We start from the raw sequence: 17,156 nt of genomic DNA on the forward strand, positions 1-17,156 counted from the left end.
TTACCTACGTAGTGACGTACATAGACCCAGACGATAATCTGTAAGAGACTACGAAGCCTCACCTTGAGATTCTGGCGAACACAACAGCTAGTCACATTTCCACATTTGTCTTTGTCCTAAGAAACTGATATAAAAAGCCCCAGCCCAAAGGGCACGCCATTTTATTCGCCAGAAACTCAAACAGACTTCTGTCTTTACAGGTAAGATTATCGTCTATGTACAATTTTTAATATAGTATAAGGATTTTTAGTGTTATAAGAATTTTTAGTGTTAAGATGTTAATCTAACATCAGTACGTTTCAACATTAGATTATTTTAATATTTCTTTACTATTCTTTAATATAATGTATTGGAGAGTTTAATTGTCTGAAGAACTTATATTTACTTGTAACTGTATTGCTGATTATAGTAAAAAGCAACTTTCGCTACCAACTTTATACTCAATAATAGTTAATTTAGAAATAAAATTCTCTTTAAATAATAGAGTTTAATATGTTGACATTTTAGAATAAATTCAGTAAAATATATTTCAATTACGGTATTAGTCTGAAATATTGAATGTAGATTCTTTAGCTATCGTGAATCTATTCGATATTTAATTATATTCTAAAAGGCAGAAATTAAACAATGTTATGATGTTGGTAAGTGAAAGAATATCGTAGTTTTATATGTATCTCTTATATCCGTAATTTAAGCTTATGTAGATTGATATTGGAATGTAGTTTTATGTGCTGAGCATTTCAATAAAAGTTCGTTCGCCAGAAACTCAAACAGGCTTCTGTCTTTACAACATCCCAAGTACCTCTCGCAAGCCAAGATTCCCAAGATGTAGCCGTATTTACACCGTTATGAGTGGCACACTCTTTCAAGAGAACCCATAACTCTTTTCTTCTCTCTCTCTCTCACCATGGGCAAAGACATTTCTTAAATGATGATTAATTCCTTCTCATAATAAAAAATGAGAAGAACGTTATGACATAAACAATCATTATTCATAATAAATACATTACGATTAATTATTTATAAAATACTTGATTATTAGTATTATGCACACCAAATTTTTTATTATATAAATTGAGTTCAGATAAAATATTGAGCATTGGTCAATGACATATCAAGATATATATTATTTTTTATTTCGATTTTTAAAAAAAAATATATTTACTTTTATATATTTTTAAAATGTGCATTATACGTAATAAAAATATTAACAAAACTATTTATCTACTATTTTGGATTTTGGAATGCAGCCTATATTCCATTCCAAAATTAATCATGAAAATCCCTTGTCATGTACTGATTCTTAGCACCATTTCTACCTTGGCTAAAACAAAGGCTATGGAAGTGTGAATGTGATATATATATATATATATATATATATATATATATATATATATATATATATATATATATATATATATATATATATATATATATGGGATTCCAAACGTTTGGAAATGATGCAATAGTTTGATCTATTCTTTCCATAGATGATAAAAACGTTTTTTTTCGTTTTTTATTTTACCTCGAGAAACGTGTTTTTTTACGTTTTTTATTTTTTTGCGTTTTTTATATTTGGTACTTTCATTTTTTTATATCATCGGCCATACAGGCGGTCCTCTGTCATACTCAAGATAACAAATATCGATCAATAATGAATCTATGATGCTAGCCTACGATACTTTACGTAAACCTGCTACAACATAGTGCTGATATCTGGTAGTGTAGGCCAGGCGTGTATACATTTGTATCACTGAAACTTTAAAACTGGTATGTAGCATGTAAATAAGTAAAATATTGATTTTTGTGTTGCCTAAAAACTACTGGAACGTTTTTTTTCGTTTTTATTTATTGAGGGAAAAATGCGTTTTTTACGTTTTTTATTTTAATTTTAACGTTTTTAACATCTATGATTCTTTCTATGCAAATCAACGAACGTACGTAAGTCAAGCAGGTACATGGTATCATCATGGGTTGTTAAGTTCATCTTATCGGTATATTTACTCAGTAGGTCAAAGTTGAAGACACAAAGAAGGTCCAAGCTTTTTTCTATTTAATTCCAACACCTCAACCTGTAGAATTCAAGTAAGCAAAACCAATAAGCGAGGTAAAGTCGTATAAACCTTGTCGAACATAATAAACCTGAAACAAGACATGATTTATTTCTTGATTTATAAACACTGTGCATATGTACATATTTGTTTGCGAAGAATTCAAAAGTTTCTCAACATATAATAATGAAAACTCAACATGTAATGCTGAAAACGGTACATATAAAAGAGAAATAATCAAATAAATATTTAAATCTATTGATCTTCAGCTGCAGCTTAAATAATTATGATGTATACGCAATAATGTGTGTATTCTGCCAAGCAATACGATGTATTCGCAATAATGTGTCTATTCTGCCAAGCAATACGATGTATTCGCAATAATGTGTCTATTATGCCAAGCAATACGATGTATTCGCAATAATGTGTCTATTATGCCAAGCAATACGATGTTTTCGCAATAATGTGTCTATTATGCCAAGCAAAGGAACAGGAACACATAAATCTTAAATCAGAATCGTTTGTTATCTGAAATGTTTGTACATACATTTGTGTCTGTCATAAAGACTGATGCCAACACAAGCTAGATGCCGTATTGTACTGTTACAATCAATAAACTTAGACGTCGAATTTTAAACAATATACTCCGAGAACCATGAAGCTATACCATGTCATATTATTAGGACATGTTGTGAAACATACACTTTATCTCTAAAGACAAATAGGTAAATAATGTGTTAATCAGATATTAGTATCTCCAAAAACAATTAAATTTACGTCGTTCATAATATGAAATGGGGTATATATCCTGAGAGAAGTACATAATTTATGACACGATATGGGGTATATATCCTGTTAGTTGTTTAGCTCAAGAAATGTCGAGACTTCTATTCCTGCTTGATCCCTTTTAAGTATGCAAGGGAAACAACCAAAACTTATCCTGATAATGTCTAGGTCTACATAGCAGTGCTGACCAATGCAATGTTTTGAGAACGACTTTTGCGATTTTTTTCTTGAATTGACTTCTATGAGGCAGGTGGCAAAATTGTCAATCACAGTCGCCATCAGATGTGAACCACAGTGTAGCCTTACCAGGAGCTCTTGTGTATCGGCGGTTGAACATGAGTCAATGATAAAGCTATGTAGCTTCACTAAACAGCATATAATTTTTTTTAATCTTTTCAATTTCTGATATTTGGGGGATGAAAATATCACCATATAATTAAAAGTCAAGCAGTTAATTACTATGATTTTTAAACATAAATATATCAAAACAATTAAGGTATTATTTATGTTAATGAAAGTGGAGCCTTGTCGATTTCTCCAAGTGGTCTATGTGGATGTCTCTGTGTACTTTTCACCCCTTAGATTAAGTAGCAATACACAGTGGCGACAAGGGGATGGGGGAACCGGAGATATATCCCCGAAGAACACTTTTTGATTTAATAAAAGAAAACTTGTGTTTGGACAAGAACTAGGATATGCCCGGGTGTTTCTTACCCCAGGGACCGTGATCGCTCTATACGGCCCTGGCAATACAATAACGTCAGGGGATGTCCTTGGACGAATTCCTAACACAGTAATGTCACATAGATAATAACCTGGTATCATACGCTTCACTGACCTAAAACTGAGTCAATGTAGCAATATACGGGATATCAGGTTTCTGGCAATGAACTGATACTGTAAATTTAACTTGAGATTTCACAGATGATACAACTTAAAAGACTTTGAACGCCTTCGGTGCGGCAGAGATACTTTGTGGGGTAAATTGTAAAGAATAACCGATAAAAACAAACAATAATGGACTAGGCTAAGGCACCGACAGCTTTATCTTGCTGGAGTACGGCTGGTGAAAACGTTCTGACCATTCCTTCAACGGAATGACGCCCAATTCCATTATATGTCAACATACTGCATATTATCGCGTATTGATAGGTACTGGTCATCTTTTTCGGCTTACAAGAAAAGCTTAACCCACCCACCCCACCCCAAACAATTAAATGGCTGCTGCTGTCACAAGCCGCACAACCATTTTTTTATTTATTTAGGCTATGGTGATATTTTCATGATTGTACCTTGTCTTGACAAATTCAAAGATGTCCTCTTAGATACCGTTTAGACAAATACATCTGCAGAATATATATTTGTCTCTCTATAAACATTGTTTTCTTTAGATATGTGTTTAAGAAATTTATCAATCGCTAAATCGCCAACTCTAATAAAGCGAAGGATGGATGATTCATGACTGTTCATTAACCATGAAATTTTAACTGATCATGTGATTTATATTCAAAATTATGAAAAGCGTATAATATCTTCAATGTTTTCTTGCCCATTTATTTACTAAGAAAAACTATAATCATGTTACTGCGTATACCTTGTTAAAACCGTAGCAGTACGAGCTATGCAATTTTATCACTAGAAGACAGGCTTAACGTCACACCTTGCCTACAATGCGTAATCTTTTAACGGCTGTGAAAAATAGTTATCGGAATCTGTATGGAGTCTTGTTGTAAAATTAAAGAAAGATTTTTAATGTGACTATATATTGTGGAAGGCAAGAAGATTACGCTTGCCAGAATGAACTGTGTGCTAGAGTGTAATATAGAAAAATATCTTCAACACTTAACCTATGCACCGGTATTGTTTCCAATCGCAGTTTGAATGTTGTAAAATTGAACATCACATTTAAAACAAACTGCATCTTAATTGTTGTAAGGTGTAAGAAATGTAATACTATGGTTAGCATGTTCCATTCACCAAAATAAACACATAAATAAGAGTCCAGTCATAGCATATCCCATACAGCACAGGTATATATACAAATTAAGTACCAACATTTCATCATAAGCATATTGTACCCGGACAAAAATCACACTGCAAAAAAACCGCAACCCCGAATAAAGCGAACAATTTCAGGTCAGACTTCCTCGCACGTTGTTATCTAATTTATTCTCATTTTATCATCCATTCCCGTTCCCAGACTGAAGGCTTAGCATTGGATAAACTTTTCTATCATTTTTTATACGTTTGCTTGATAGCACCGTCATTTGTCCACATTTGTGCTTGATAGTCTGAAAATAATGACAAATTCTTCCAAGAATAATAGTTTTTATCGACATAGTTTTCGCCTCTGTACCACTTTCCTTTCTTGGCTTTGCTGGATTTTGTATCTCGTTGCATTCGGGCTACTATAGCAGGAATTCGTGACGAAGGCAACTTCTGAGGTGGCATTTGTATTTGGCGGAAGAGCGTATTCAATACACCTGCAAATAAACTGACAATGCTCAGCCTCGATGTTTTTTTTTTTTTTTTTTTTTCGCTAAACACGAGCAAGTCTTGTAACGTGCATAAGAAAAAACTGTAAATGCATTAAAAGTATTTCAAGATATATATTCGATAAAAAAAGATAAATATGTTTCCAGAATAATTATAATTGCGTAATTATGTCCACAATTAGAACTATTTCAGAGTCCGCTTAAGTAAAAGTAAATCATCATATTCCATCTCAAGAAGAAGAAAAAATCATTACATTTTCCTGAGCATTTCTCTTCAGACATATAGTTTATTCATTGTATTTTGTTGTTGTTTCTTTTTTGCTTTTTATTTGTTTTTGTTGGGGTGGTGTGGGGACGGGCTGTTGCTTTCTTACGTGTTAGCCACGTGAACAATGTAATTTTTATGACTACGTAAAATGACGGTATCTTCAGTTCGATGTTATATAATTGGACTGGGTGGGACATCATGCTACATGTCTGCAGCATGATGCCCCAGTGCTAGACATCACTATAAACTGCCACATTGCAGACATCATAGCGTTATTACTGCACACTTGTTAAAGCTACGTTAAAAATCAAAATCACATCACATCACATCATAGGGTGATTATATAAGTATACGTGACTTGAGAAAGTGGTAAGATTTGGTTGACATAATCTGTCTCAGTAAATTACATTTTTTTCATTTTGTATACTAGCTGACCCTATCTGACCCTATCTGAAAACAATACAAGTCAGGTTTAGCAATCATCGAAGAGGGTTTATCTTTATTGTCAGAAAAGGGCATATAACTTCAGGGGGATGCGAATTTCTTTATCAAAGATTAAATTCTATGTCTGTAATGTAAGGTAGTTTGTATTAGATTGTTCTATAGTCTGAATATACCTCCCCGTGTGTTAGTACCCACTTCCACCGTTTTAGTAAACGAGAAGCATAAATATGAAATGAACAAATGCACATAATTTAGTCAGTTCATTTAATGATTTATAATTTCAAAACTGATTATGACCGGGGGGTGGGGTGGGGGGCATATCACCGTTATCGTCGTGCGTTTCATACCAAATGGACGTTTTCAGTGTAAAAGATGACCTTGCTCACCGATCATTTCCAGTTCCAGGAAATGCCGATTTTCAGCAAAGGGGTGGATGCATGACTACACATGTAGGTACATAGAAGGTAAAGACTGTGTTGTCTGATCCCGATATTTACAATATAGAATCAAGCAAAGGAAAAGAATGACAACCACAAATTTACCTTTCAGGTGGATTTAACAAGCGGTGTTATTTATATGTGTATGTGTGCAAAGGGCTATAACTCTCAACCTTGTGGTAATTCGCAGAATTATCCGGCAGTTACTGGGATGTCCATGGAAAACAAACTTACTCATAGTGTACGCAATATGGCGCTGTGTTAGTATGAAAAGTCCGTTAAACATGAAACACGGAGATGATGACCATGTTAGGGCCAACCAGGTCACAGTCAGGTTATAGTCTGACTATACCAACCCATTTGCTTGTACCCCCTACCGATTTCAATAATGGAAACTAGGCACCAGCCTAGGGGCCCCGCGACAACGGATCAAAATAATATTGATAAAACGTTTTAGGAGATAATTTGCGGTGGGGGGGGGGGGGGCAAGATTTCGACTGCCTAATGGCCTAAGGAACTCCACGGGATTTAATCCGGCACTGAATGGAAACCATTAATGTGATACAACGTGCAAGGAACTTCGTCAATTCATTCATTGGTTTATAATTTTCTAACATGACTGTGAGTAGAGTAGCCCAAACACCGTCATCATCTGCGCGTTTCATGCTCACGGAAGTTTTCAATATAATAGACGGACATGATCGAGATCCATTTCCAGTTCCTGGACAAGTACAATTTCAGCAAAGGGGTGTGTGCACAACGACAGATGTACAAACATATGTCGTCTGCTTCCAATATTTGCAACGTCGAATCAAGCAAAGAAAAAGAATGACAACAACAAATTTGCCTTTCACGTGGATTTAACAAGCGGTTTCATTTCTATGTTCATGTATGCAAAGGGATACAACTTTTTGTTGTTGAGTTTAATTATAGTAGCGTTCGCACAATTGTGCATGTGCCACTTTTTTCTGACTGCACCGCAGCCTGCTAGTTGTTCCTGGGGAAGGGGATGGTGCCACCTTCCCCAGGCTTTTATGGATTCAAGGAACCCTGTTAGTTTGGCCTCAGTCTGTGGGTTCATAAAGGTCTCTACAGTTGAATGGTTGGCTGTCATTAGTGGGAAGGAGAGCTCGGGAACGGTTCTGCTTGCTTTACATCGCTGGTTTCTTGTTGCATTTTCCTGTTGTTGTTGTTTTGTTTTTTTTTGTTTGTTTTGTTTTTTTTTCTTCTTCAAAATGTTCTAAAAGGAGGGGGGATGTTCTATGCTGTTTATAGAGGTTCTTAGAAGATATCATGTATGAAGAGAGATTTTCAAGGTTATTATGGGATTACTAGTCGAGGTGTTTAGGGTGTGTTTCCTACGTTATGTTATTTATAAGTTTTTAGATATTACCTCTTTAAGTTATTTATTAATTGATGTTTTTAGAGATTGAATGTTATTTATACTTTATTTAGTCCTGCTGAGTCTATGAATTGATTTATATTTTTATATGCTGATTGTTTATTTTTATTAGTGTCAATAAGTAACTCAGGGTATGTGTGTGGTGATCCAATCTTTTTTTGGTTTTTGATAAATATTTTCCGAGCGGGTTGATATTTTGGGCATATATTGAATATGTGGTGTAGATCTTCGGTGGTGTGGCAGTTAAAGCAGTTAATGGTTGCTGGTTTGGGTCCTATAAACCTTCCAAAACTGCTTGCTAGTTTAGTTTTTCCAGTTATTATCCTGTTTATGGTTTTCTGTTCTAAATAGGTACCCTTAGGTAGCTGTATGTTCCTATCTACGTTTTTTTTTTGGTTTCATGGTGCTTTTTACCTTTTGTGGAGGAGTTCCAAAAATCTTGCCATGTTTGGTCTATATATGTTTGTGCGAAGCTTATTGCTTCTGTAGAGCTATAGTTAAGCTTGATAGAGTTTTGATCTTCTAGTTTGGTTTTTGCAACTTTGTCTGCTGTTTCGTTGCCAGAGATTCCAATGTGCGACGGTGTCCACATGAGCTCGACTAATTGATGTGCTGTGGTGATATCGTCGATTAATTGGCATGCTCTGTCGAGGAATTGTTCCCTATGTTGTCAGATCGAAATAAACTAGCCCATAGTGTACGCAATATGGCGCCGTGTTAGTATGGTAAGTACATTAAGCACGATAGATGCAGGCGATACCAGTATTAGTGCCATTCTGGTCACAGTCGGATTAGAAATCAATGATTCAGTTGACTTATTTCTGTGCACTTTTTATCATATTAAACGTTTTCATTATTGAAATCGATGGGGAGGGGTTACAAACAAACGGGGATGTATTGCCAGACTATAGAAGATATAAATCAAGGAATGAATTGACTAAGTTAGGTGCATTTTGTATCACGTTAAATATTTTCGTTATTGAAATGGGGGTGGGGGGTGGGGAACAAACGGGGATTTGTGCAAAAACCATAGCTCACAAAATACTCGCTTTTGTTGCTGCAGGTACAACGTTAGTGGGCACACACAATCAAGCGTCGCATGGCATGATGGGAAATCTTCTATTTTTACATGTAAAAATATAAGGGTATTTTTTCACATGTGAACGATATGAAAAATATAGGACATAAAACATATTAATATTATTTTGCTAATAAGTCTCTATATTTCACAATAAAGTACTTAATTAATGCATGTATTTTATGTAAATAGTGTTGAATCCAGGCACGTAGCATGCAATTTTCAATCTGATGAATGAAGAAAGAAATATATAAAAATACAAGAAATACCTGTATTTGGTCTAGCGTCTTGACCTATGCTTTTGGGATGTGACACAGAGGTGCTAACGCTGGGCGCCACTCTTGTTCCGGTTGTGGGAGCTGCAGCAACTGACATGGCATATATTGATAGATCGGGTCTTTCACCTGGAAAAGAAATAAAAATTGAGTCAAGTCAAACTATTATGCAGTGATTTCATCCATCCGCAAGACATTCTCGGCTCTCGTTTAGTCTTTATTCCCTATTGATTTCATTTTCGTCTTTATGAAGCCTGCGTTAATTTGGATCCTATAGTTAACATATACATATTCGAGTAAGGAAAGTTAAAATTAGATTTATAAAAGAAAAAAAAAAAATTACGTATTCTTGCAACATTCTGGCTATTATCCTAAGTGTATCTCTCATTTACCAGGTTTACCCGTTGTAAAGTTAAGATGTAAGTAAAGTAGAGGTTTGCCCCTTGTGTTTAACGCATTTTTCGATATATTAAGGGAAGAAGGGGAATCAATTTTAACATTTATGTGAAAACGTTGTGTGATATAAAAACAGCTAGGGGTTTCGAGCCCTCTGCTTACCATAAATGTTGTAGAAAGTAAGATTGGGCCTGGTAAGTCTGGCGTACGCCACATTCTTGGTTAGATACCGCACCATTTTCTGTCAATCAGATTTGTTTTAAAATTGTCAAATCCTCTTCTTCTTCATCATCATTATCCATTAAAAATATTATGTTTGGTCATGTTGTTATGATGTCATGACGTCATGTGCGTAATAACGTCATCATATGACGTCATGGTAATGCACAATTCAGAGCAATTGACCTTATACTGTTTGGTGTTAATTTCAAGCGGATACCTTGTTTATCATTTATCAAAGCATTTACTTTAAATAAATAGTCCATATTCTTATTTTGGTTTTCTTAACATCTTGTATAAAATAAATACTCTATTTATTTCCATGACGATGATAACGATGACTATGAAAATGTTATTATTATTATTATTATTATTATTATTATTTTGTAACTCAATTCTGTCTGGTTCATCTCAGCATCTACTCCAGAAACTTCAAAAAGTTCAAAACACAGCTGCTCGGATCATACTTAGAGTACCACGATCACAGCACACCTCCCCGCGGCTCTGTACCCTACACTGGCTATACATTCGATCCAGAATCAAACACAAAATTTGTTCTCTGTGCTACGTTTCACTGTCGGACTCTTGTCCAACATACCTATCTGACCTCACCCACGTGTACACACCAGCAAGATACTTACGCTCATCTTCTGACAATCGTATATTCATTATTCCAAGTATGAAAACAAAGTCATATGGACAGCGTTCTTTTGCATACCAGGGCCCAGCAACGTGGGATGAATTGCCCACTGAACTTAGACACAAAGACACAGTGATCACATTCAAGAGGGCTCTCAAAACTCACTTATTTCGACAGCAAGAACAAACTTAAAGACCTAATAATGTTTTCTACCTGAAATATTCTCAGCATGTTTTTTATTTCATTTTTATAAAATCTTTTTCTAATTTCATGTTGTTTGTTTTTGTAATAATATTATTATGTTTCTTATCTTATAGGTGTTGTCTAATGTTGTAAAGCGCTTAGAGCTTCTAAAGATTAGGCACTATACAAAGTCCTCATTATTATTATTATTATTATTATTATTTGGAAATATCAAGTATTCCTATGATGTCATTTAGTCTTACATGGGGGTCATATGTTCTATGATTCATTCTTTCTCTCAGCTCTCTTTCTGTCTCTTCAGAAGATAACACTTTCTTGCATACTGAGCAGGATAATGCACACTTTGTAGTAGGTTTAACAGCATTTTTCTCCACATGATAGGTTATATAATAATAATAATAATAATAATAATAATAATAATGATGATGATGGTGATAATAATAATAATAATAATAATTATGAGGACCTTGTATAGCGCCTAATGTTTAGAAGCTCTAAGCGCTTTACAACATTAAACACATATAATGATATGATTACTATGTTAACAAAAACACCATGAAATCAGAAAATACAAAAACATGCTAAAAATATTTAAGGTAGGAAACATTATTAGGTCTTTACGTTTGTACTTACAGTCGAAATAGGTGAATTTTAAGAGCATTTTTGAATTGGATCACTGTGTCTTTGTGTCTAAGTTCAATGGGCAATTCGTTCCAGGTTGCTGTGCCTGGTATGCAAACGATCGTTGTCCATATGACTTTGTTTTCGTAGTGGGAATAATGGGTATACGATTGTCAGAAGATGCGCGTAAGTATCTTGCTGGTATGTACACATGACAGCCAATAAATCTGATAGATGAATAACCCAAGAAGTCAATAGGACGACTCACCGACACACGGGAAGATAATGGCAGGCTATCTCGCACACCCATGTTGGTCCAGCAGAGACTCGAACTCAAGGGGACAGAGTGGAGATGTGTGACAGGTCTGCAAATGCTAGCGCATTCGATCACGTGACCACCCGGGGCCCACTGTAATACACACTACTACATTTCTCATCTTGTAGCTTTCATCATATTGTAAGATCTTTGCACTTTCCGTATCAGATGTCTGAATTGGAAAGGACTTGATACACAATGCATGACCTTCCGTATCATATGTCTGAATTGGAAAGGACTTGGTACACAATGCATGAATGTGATTATATTAGTGACCTGGTTATCTTCCGTATCACCGCTCGGAGCGTCCGCCTCGGATGCGGGATGCCGTGGGTTCGATCCACGGCCGAATCAAACCAATGACTTATAAAAATGGTACTAACAACTGCCTCTTTTGGCCCTCAGCATTAAGAGGTTACTGTTAGCACTGGTCGGCCTGGTGTCAATATAATGTGACTGGGTGTGACATCTTGCTACATGTCTAGACGTCACTATAAACTGTCACACCGTAGCTATATGACTGGGTGTGACATCTTGCTACATGTCTAGACGTCACTATAAACTGTCACACCGTAGCTATATGACTGAAAGATTGTTAAAGCTACGTTAAAAATCCAAATCACACATACACGCATCTTCCGTATCATATGTCTGAATTGGAAAGGACTTGGTACACAATGTATGAATGTGACTAGTGTCATGGTTATTTTCCCGAATATCCATAATTTTCTATCTTTCCTGTATGCAACAACTGGTGGGTACCCAAAGATTTATTTATTTATTTATTTCTGAACAAAATAAGATTGTGTTTTACGTTTACTGATGTTCCCAGGAACTGCTAAACATTTTTGAATATATGCATGCATATATGTGACTTGTTCTGTTCGTTCTGTTACTATTTTGGTAAGGTTTCTCTATTTACCATCCACCAAAGGCAATGAATTCTTTATAAATGTAGATGACATGTATACGCACAATGGCTTTCTCTGTATGACACAAGGGTGACAAGATCACCAATGTAATGTCTTTCAACTGAAGAGTATCACCAACCTTGCACTAAACATAAATAAGTCGTTGAACCATCAACAGTGCCGCTCTTAAATCTGCTCCGTCACCTGCATACAGCATCACTTTGAAACATTTGGATGAGAGGTCAATAGGTTGACCATGAAACCTAGATAATGTGGCAGTTTTAAAACTAATTAGTTAATTTTTTCACTTAGTAAAAAACTGATTTAGAATGCAGACTTGCTTACATGCATTAATATTTTGGGATAATGCTGAATTATCACTAATTTATGTGGCGTAAAGTTTTTTTGTGGATCTCGTTCTGTCCCCAAACCACGAATTTAAAGACCCCAAGGAAACACTAGCAACATATAATGAAGCCCCTCCCTCGTTTCTTTTCTATGGTTCATTCCGTGAGAACAACACTGATATTGGATACACCAACGTCACTTCTGTAATATGTAATAGAATATTAGCTTGTACGTGTGTTTGTTTTATTTTAAACTATAAAAGAATTTTAAAGCATTTTGTATTGTTTGAATGCACACGTATATATACGGTATTTTTTAAATTAATACTGTTGTTTGAATACGTTATTCTTCATTTACGTATTATATTTAGCAGTAATACCTTTGTTTGAATATGTTACGTTTCTTTAACATTCCTGTATATTTTTAATCGTGTCACATGTTACAACTTCCAGATACCTTATCCATATGTGTGCAATGAAACAATATTACTGCATTATGATTTTTTTTTCCTTAAATAGGGTAATGTGAAACAAGCGCATTTAAATATTGTATTACTAAATAACGTAAGTGACGTTTATTTATCAAATATTGTTGTCTCATTTTATCCAATTTTGTTTCATCCTAATAAACATTATGACTGTAACACACTAGAACTGTTACTTAATGAGCAATTGTCATGAAAAAGTATGTACCAAGGTAACCCGCGATATTTCTTAACGTACCGCGCGATACGTACCACGGTATATATGGGCGCCTTCAGCATAGGTCAAGGTGGGTCAAGTGACCCCACTGGAATTATATATATATATATATATATATATATATATATATATATATATATATATATATATATATATATATATATATATATTAATACAGATACTTTTATCATACAGGTTCGAGAATTTATATATAAGTTCCGACAAGTTTACTTATGCAAATGAAGCTGAAATATGTCACAAGATTCTGTTCAAAACGCTTAGTAAATATTAGCTTTAGTTTCAGACTGCTTACGCACAGAGCTAGGCAACTAACTCTCCCAGTCGTGACTGACTGACCCCCCCTCCTTTGCAAAAATCTTGCAGGCACCCATGACGGTATACTGCAATAATATTAAGAACCAACAATTCAATGTTCTGGGGGCAGGGGCCTGGCACATTTTTGTTTAATTTCCTCTGTCAATAGCTGTAAAAGCTATCTTATTCTGATGTATGCAAAAAAATAACACCAAATTATATCCATTATATTAATCTGAAAAAGATATTAATTACCTCAAGATAAAAGATGGGTAAATAGGCGGCTCAAAAGTCAATTACAGTTCTCCCACACATCCCCCAAAAATTAAATGAGTATTACCATATAGCAGATGGATTTGCAATGTGTATATTAGTTGTTGTATAAACAGCAGTCTAAAAGCTGTAACTAAAGTAGAATAATAAGCTTACATCATATGCGATACCGTAAATGCATCGTGCTGACAATTGGGAGCCTGTTGGTAAAATTAGAAAGTGTTGATGCGGAAGCCTACTATATTCTATTGATATGTGTATGTGTGTATCATCTGGATTTTTAACGTAGCTTTAACAATTTTTCAGTCATATCGCTACGATGTATTCAGTGTGACAGTTTATAGCGATGTGTAGCACTGGGACATCATGCCGCAGACATGTATCATGATGTCCCACCCAGTCACATTATCCTGACACCAGGCCGACCAGTACTAACACTAACCTCTTAATGGTGAGCACCAAGCGAGGCAGATGTTAGTACCATTTTTGTAAGTCTTTGGTATGACTCGGCCGGGGATCGAACCCACGACCTCCCGCATCAGAGGCGGATGGTCTAACCACTAGGCCACTGGAGCGGTCCACTGTTGATATAATAGGCAGAGAAACACTGAGTGGGAAGCCAACACCAAGACAACAAATCTATCTGAGTTGGCCAGTAAACATAAATCACACTTACACAACAGACAAGAAAATATTTCGTGGACTTGAGAAATTAAGTAAAATTCAGACAGAAAACAAGTTTGGTCCTGAAAATCATAGGATGATTCACAGTACTACAAAGGAATGCATACACTTCATACTTTCACATACGCTAGGTAAGAACTAAACTATGACGTGTTTGTTTTGTGTGGATTTTATTACTTTTGTTTTCAATCCGAACTGTTTGATTATGACGGAATATGTTGAGCAACATTCGATTTGGCCACCGTGTTGGCGTACGTGACAGAAGTCCGACACGTGATTAAAGAATCATACATATAATTATATTCGTTATATTCAGTATCAAATTGTGCAAGATGTAATCGTTTTGTTAAGAAAGATATAATTTTTTAAACTATTTTGACACGAATGATAAAGGTGGCGCTCTACAGTTTCGTATTTTGCATAGGGTTAAAGAGTCCTGAGTTCGTTGGATTAGCAAGTCCAGCATTCTCAAAGCCATAGCTAATTAGGTCAGATCTTTTCCACATTTTTGCGTGAATCGACTCTAATGATATCGTTGCACAGAAATAAGTTTATTGCAGAGTACTAAGACATTTTCAATGAACTCACACACAGTTTATGTACTTATACCAACGATTTAATGAAGTTTGGACTGTTTTAATAATGACGTACACGAGTGACTGGTCCACAATACGCATGGGTGTTTGGTTTACAATATACATGTGTGGCTTTTCTATAATGTACACGAGTGGCTTGTGTACAGTATGCATGAGTGGCTTGTCTATAATTTACATGATTGGCTTGTGTACAGTATGCATGAGTGGCTTGTCGATAACGTACATGAGTGGCTTGTGTACAATATGCATGAGTGGCTTGTCTATAATTTACATGATTGGCTTGTGTACAGTATGCATGAGTGGCTTCTCTATAATGTACATGAGTGGCTTGTGTACAATATGCATTAGTGGCTTGTCTATAACATACATGAGTCTCACGTCTGCAATATACTTGAGTGGTTTGTCTAGAGTGTACGTGAGTGACTGATGTACAATGAGTGACTGGAATACAATGTGTATGAGCGATTGGTCTATAATATGCATGAGTGGGTGGCCTGCAACATGCATGATTGAATAGTCTACAGTATGAATGAGTAACTGACCGGTCTACAATATACATAAGCGCCGGCCTACGTTGTGCATGTGTTACTGGTCTACAATGTCCATGAAGGGCTAGTCTACAATATGCACGAGAGGGTGGCCTGCAATATGCATGAGTAGCATGTGTACAATATCGACGCTGTTGTAAATCTCCCCGCGTTGACAGATGGCCTGAGGCTCGTCTGTTAAGCTGAACCGACTGAGGTAGAATTGATATCCAGTCAGAACTGAAGAAGGGTGGGGCCATCAATTCGAACCAGAATTTAACAGTCATTTGGGCTGGGAACGAATTAGTGATTGTAAACCATCGTACTGGTCAAGCAGAAATATACTCACTCCCGGAGCCACTCGTGATTTGGCGGGAAAACCTTTGGTACATTCAAGGACAGAAAGCTTCGTAAAGGTCAGTGAGTTTTTTGCTCGATTGCTGAAGAATGTTACGGCATTGTAATTGTAATTATGTGCAGTATGTATATTTACTTACTAGAATCGTTAGTACGTAGAATTACCTTTGTATTGTTTAATTTACATGCGTACTTGAGAAATGAGCTATGATTATGTAGATTGCTCGCTCGTAGTCAGACTTAATATTGTAATTCGCTATTTAGTTACTTCGTGGTAAACTAGTGTGTTTATTTATGTGATATTCTAGATTTTGCAATTGTTGAATTAAATTGTAACTTTGGAAATGGTTGCAGTGTGTAAATTTAAATAATATGGATATCTGAATATTGGTGTACACTTGTGGGAGTGTAATGTACAGAAATTATGTCTGTATGTTAAGTAGGTTACCGTTCTTTATTGCAACGTTGTTTTCTATAAGAACGTGTGTGGTTTTCGATGTGCACGAATGCATGACCGAAGATATAGATAGCCTTTATCTGATGATTGATTGTTGATGTAGTGTGAGGCGAGATGGCTAACACAAATGCTAACGTCCTTGTGTTTTTCGTAGGAAGCTGTTGGGGACAGAACTACCGGGTAGTCAAGTCCCGAGTCTCAGAGAGACAGGATAGAACAAGGCATTAGGCCGAGAACAAGCCTAGTTGCTGGAGAAAGAGAGAGAGAAAAAGGAGACAAAAGGGGAAGAGGACAGGAAGAATCGGAGTACGGAGAACGCCGGAAGGAGGAAAGGAATTGGCGGAGTAAACACAGA

The 17,156-nt window shown here is 35.7% G+C and overlaps 1 protein-coding gene across 1 annotated transcript; it reads right to left on the reverse strand.

Annotated features, from left to right (window-relative positions):
* Positions 1–2,038: 2,038 nt before the first annotated feature.
* Positions 2,039–9,951, reverse strand: LOC149780060 (uncharacterized). Its single transcript, XM_089936818.1, has 3 exons — positions 9,795–9,951; positions 9,231–9,365; positions 2,039–5,320 (listed from the first exon to the last, which is right to left on the reverse strand). Exons 1-3 carry the CDS (start codon positions 9,868–9,870, stop codon positions 5,070–5,072), a joined length of 462 nt encoding a protein of 153 aa, XP_089792944.1. The 5' UTR covers positions 9,871–9,951; the 3' UTR covers positions 2,039–5,069.
* Positions 9,952–17,156: the final 7,205 nt, after the last annotated feature.

This window comes from Sinohyriopsis cumingii, chromosome 16 (genome assembly GCF_028554795.1).
Source record: "Sinohyriopsis cumingii isolate HCF-2022 chromosome 16, ASM2855479v2, whole genome shotgun sequence".
In the NCBI taxonomy this organism is placed as follows: Eukaryota; Metazoa; Mollusca; class Bivalvia; order Unionida; family Unionidae; genus Sinohyriopsis; species Sinohyriopsis cumingii.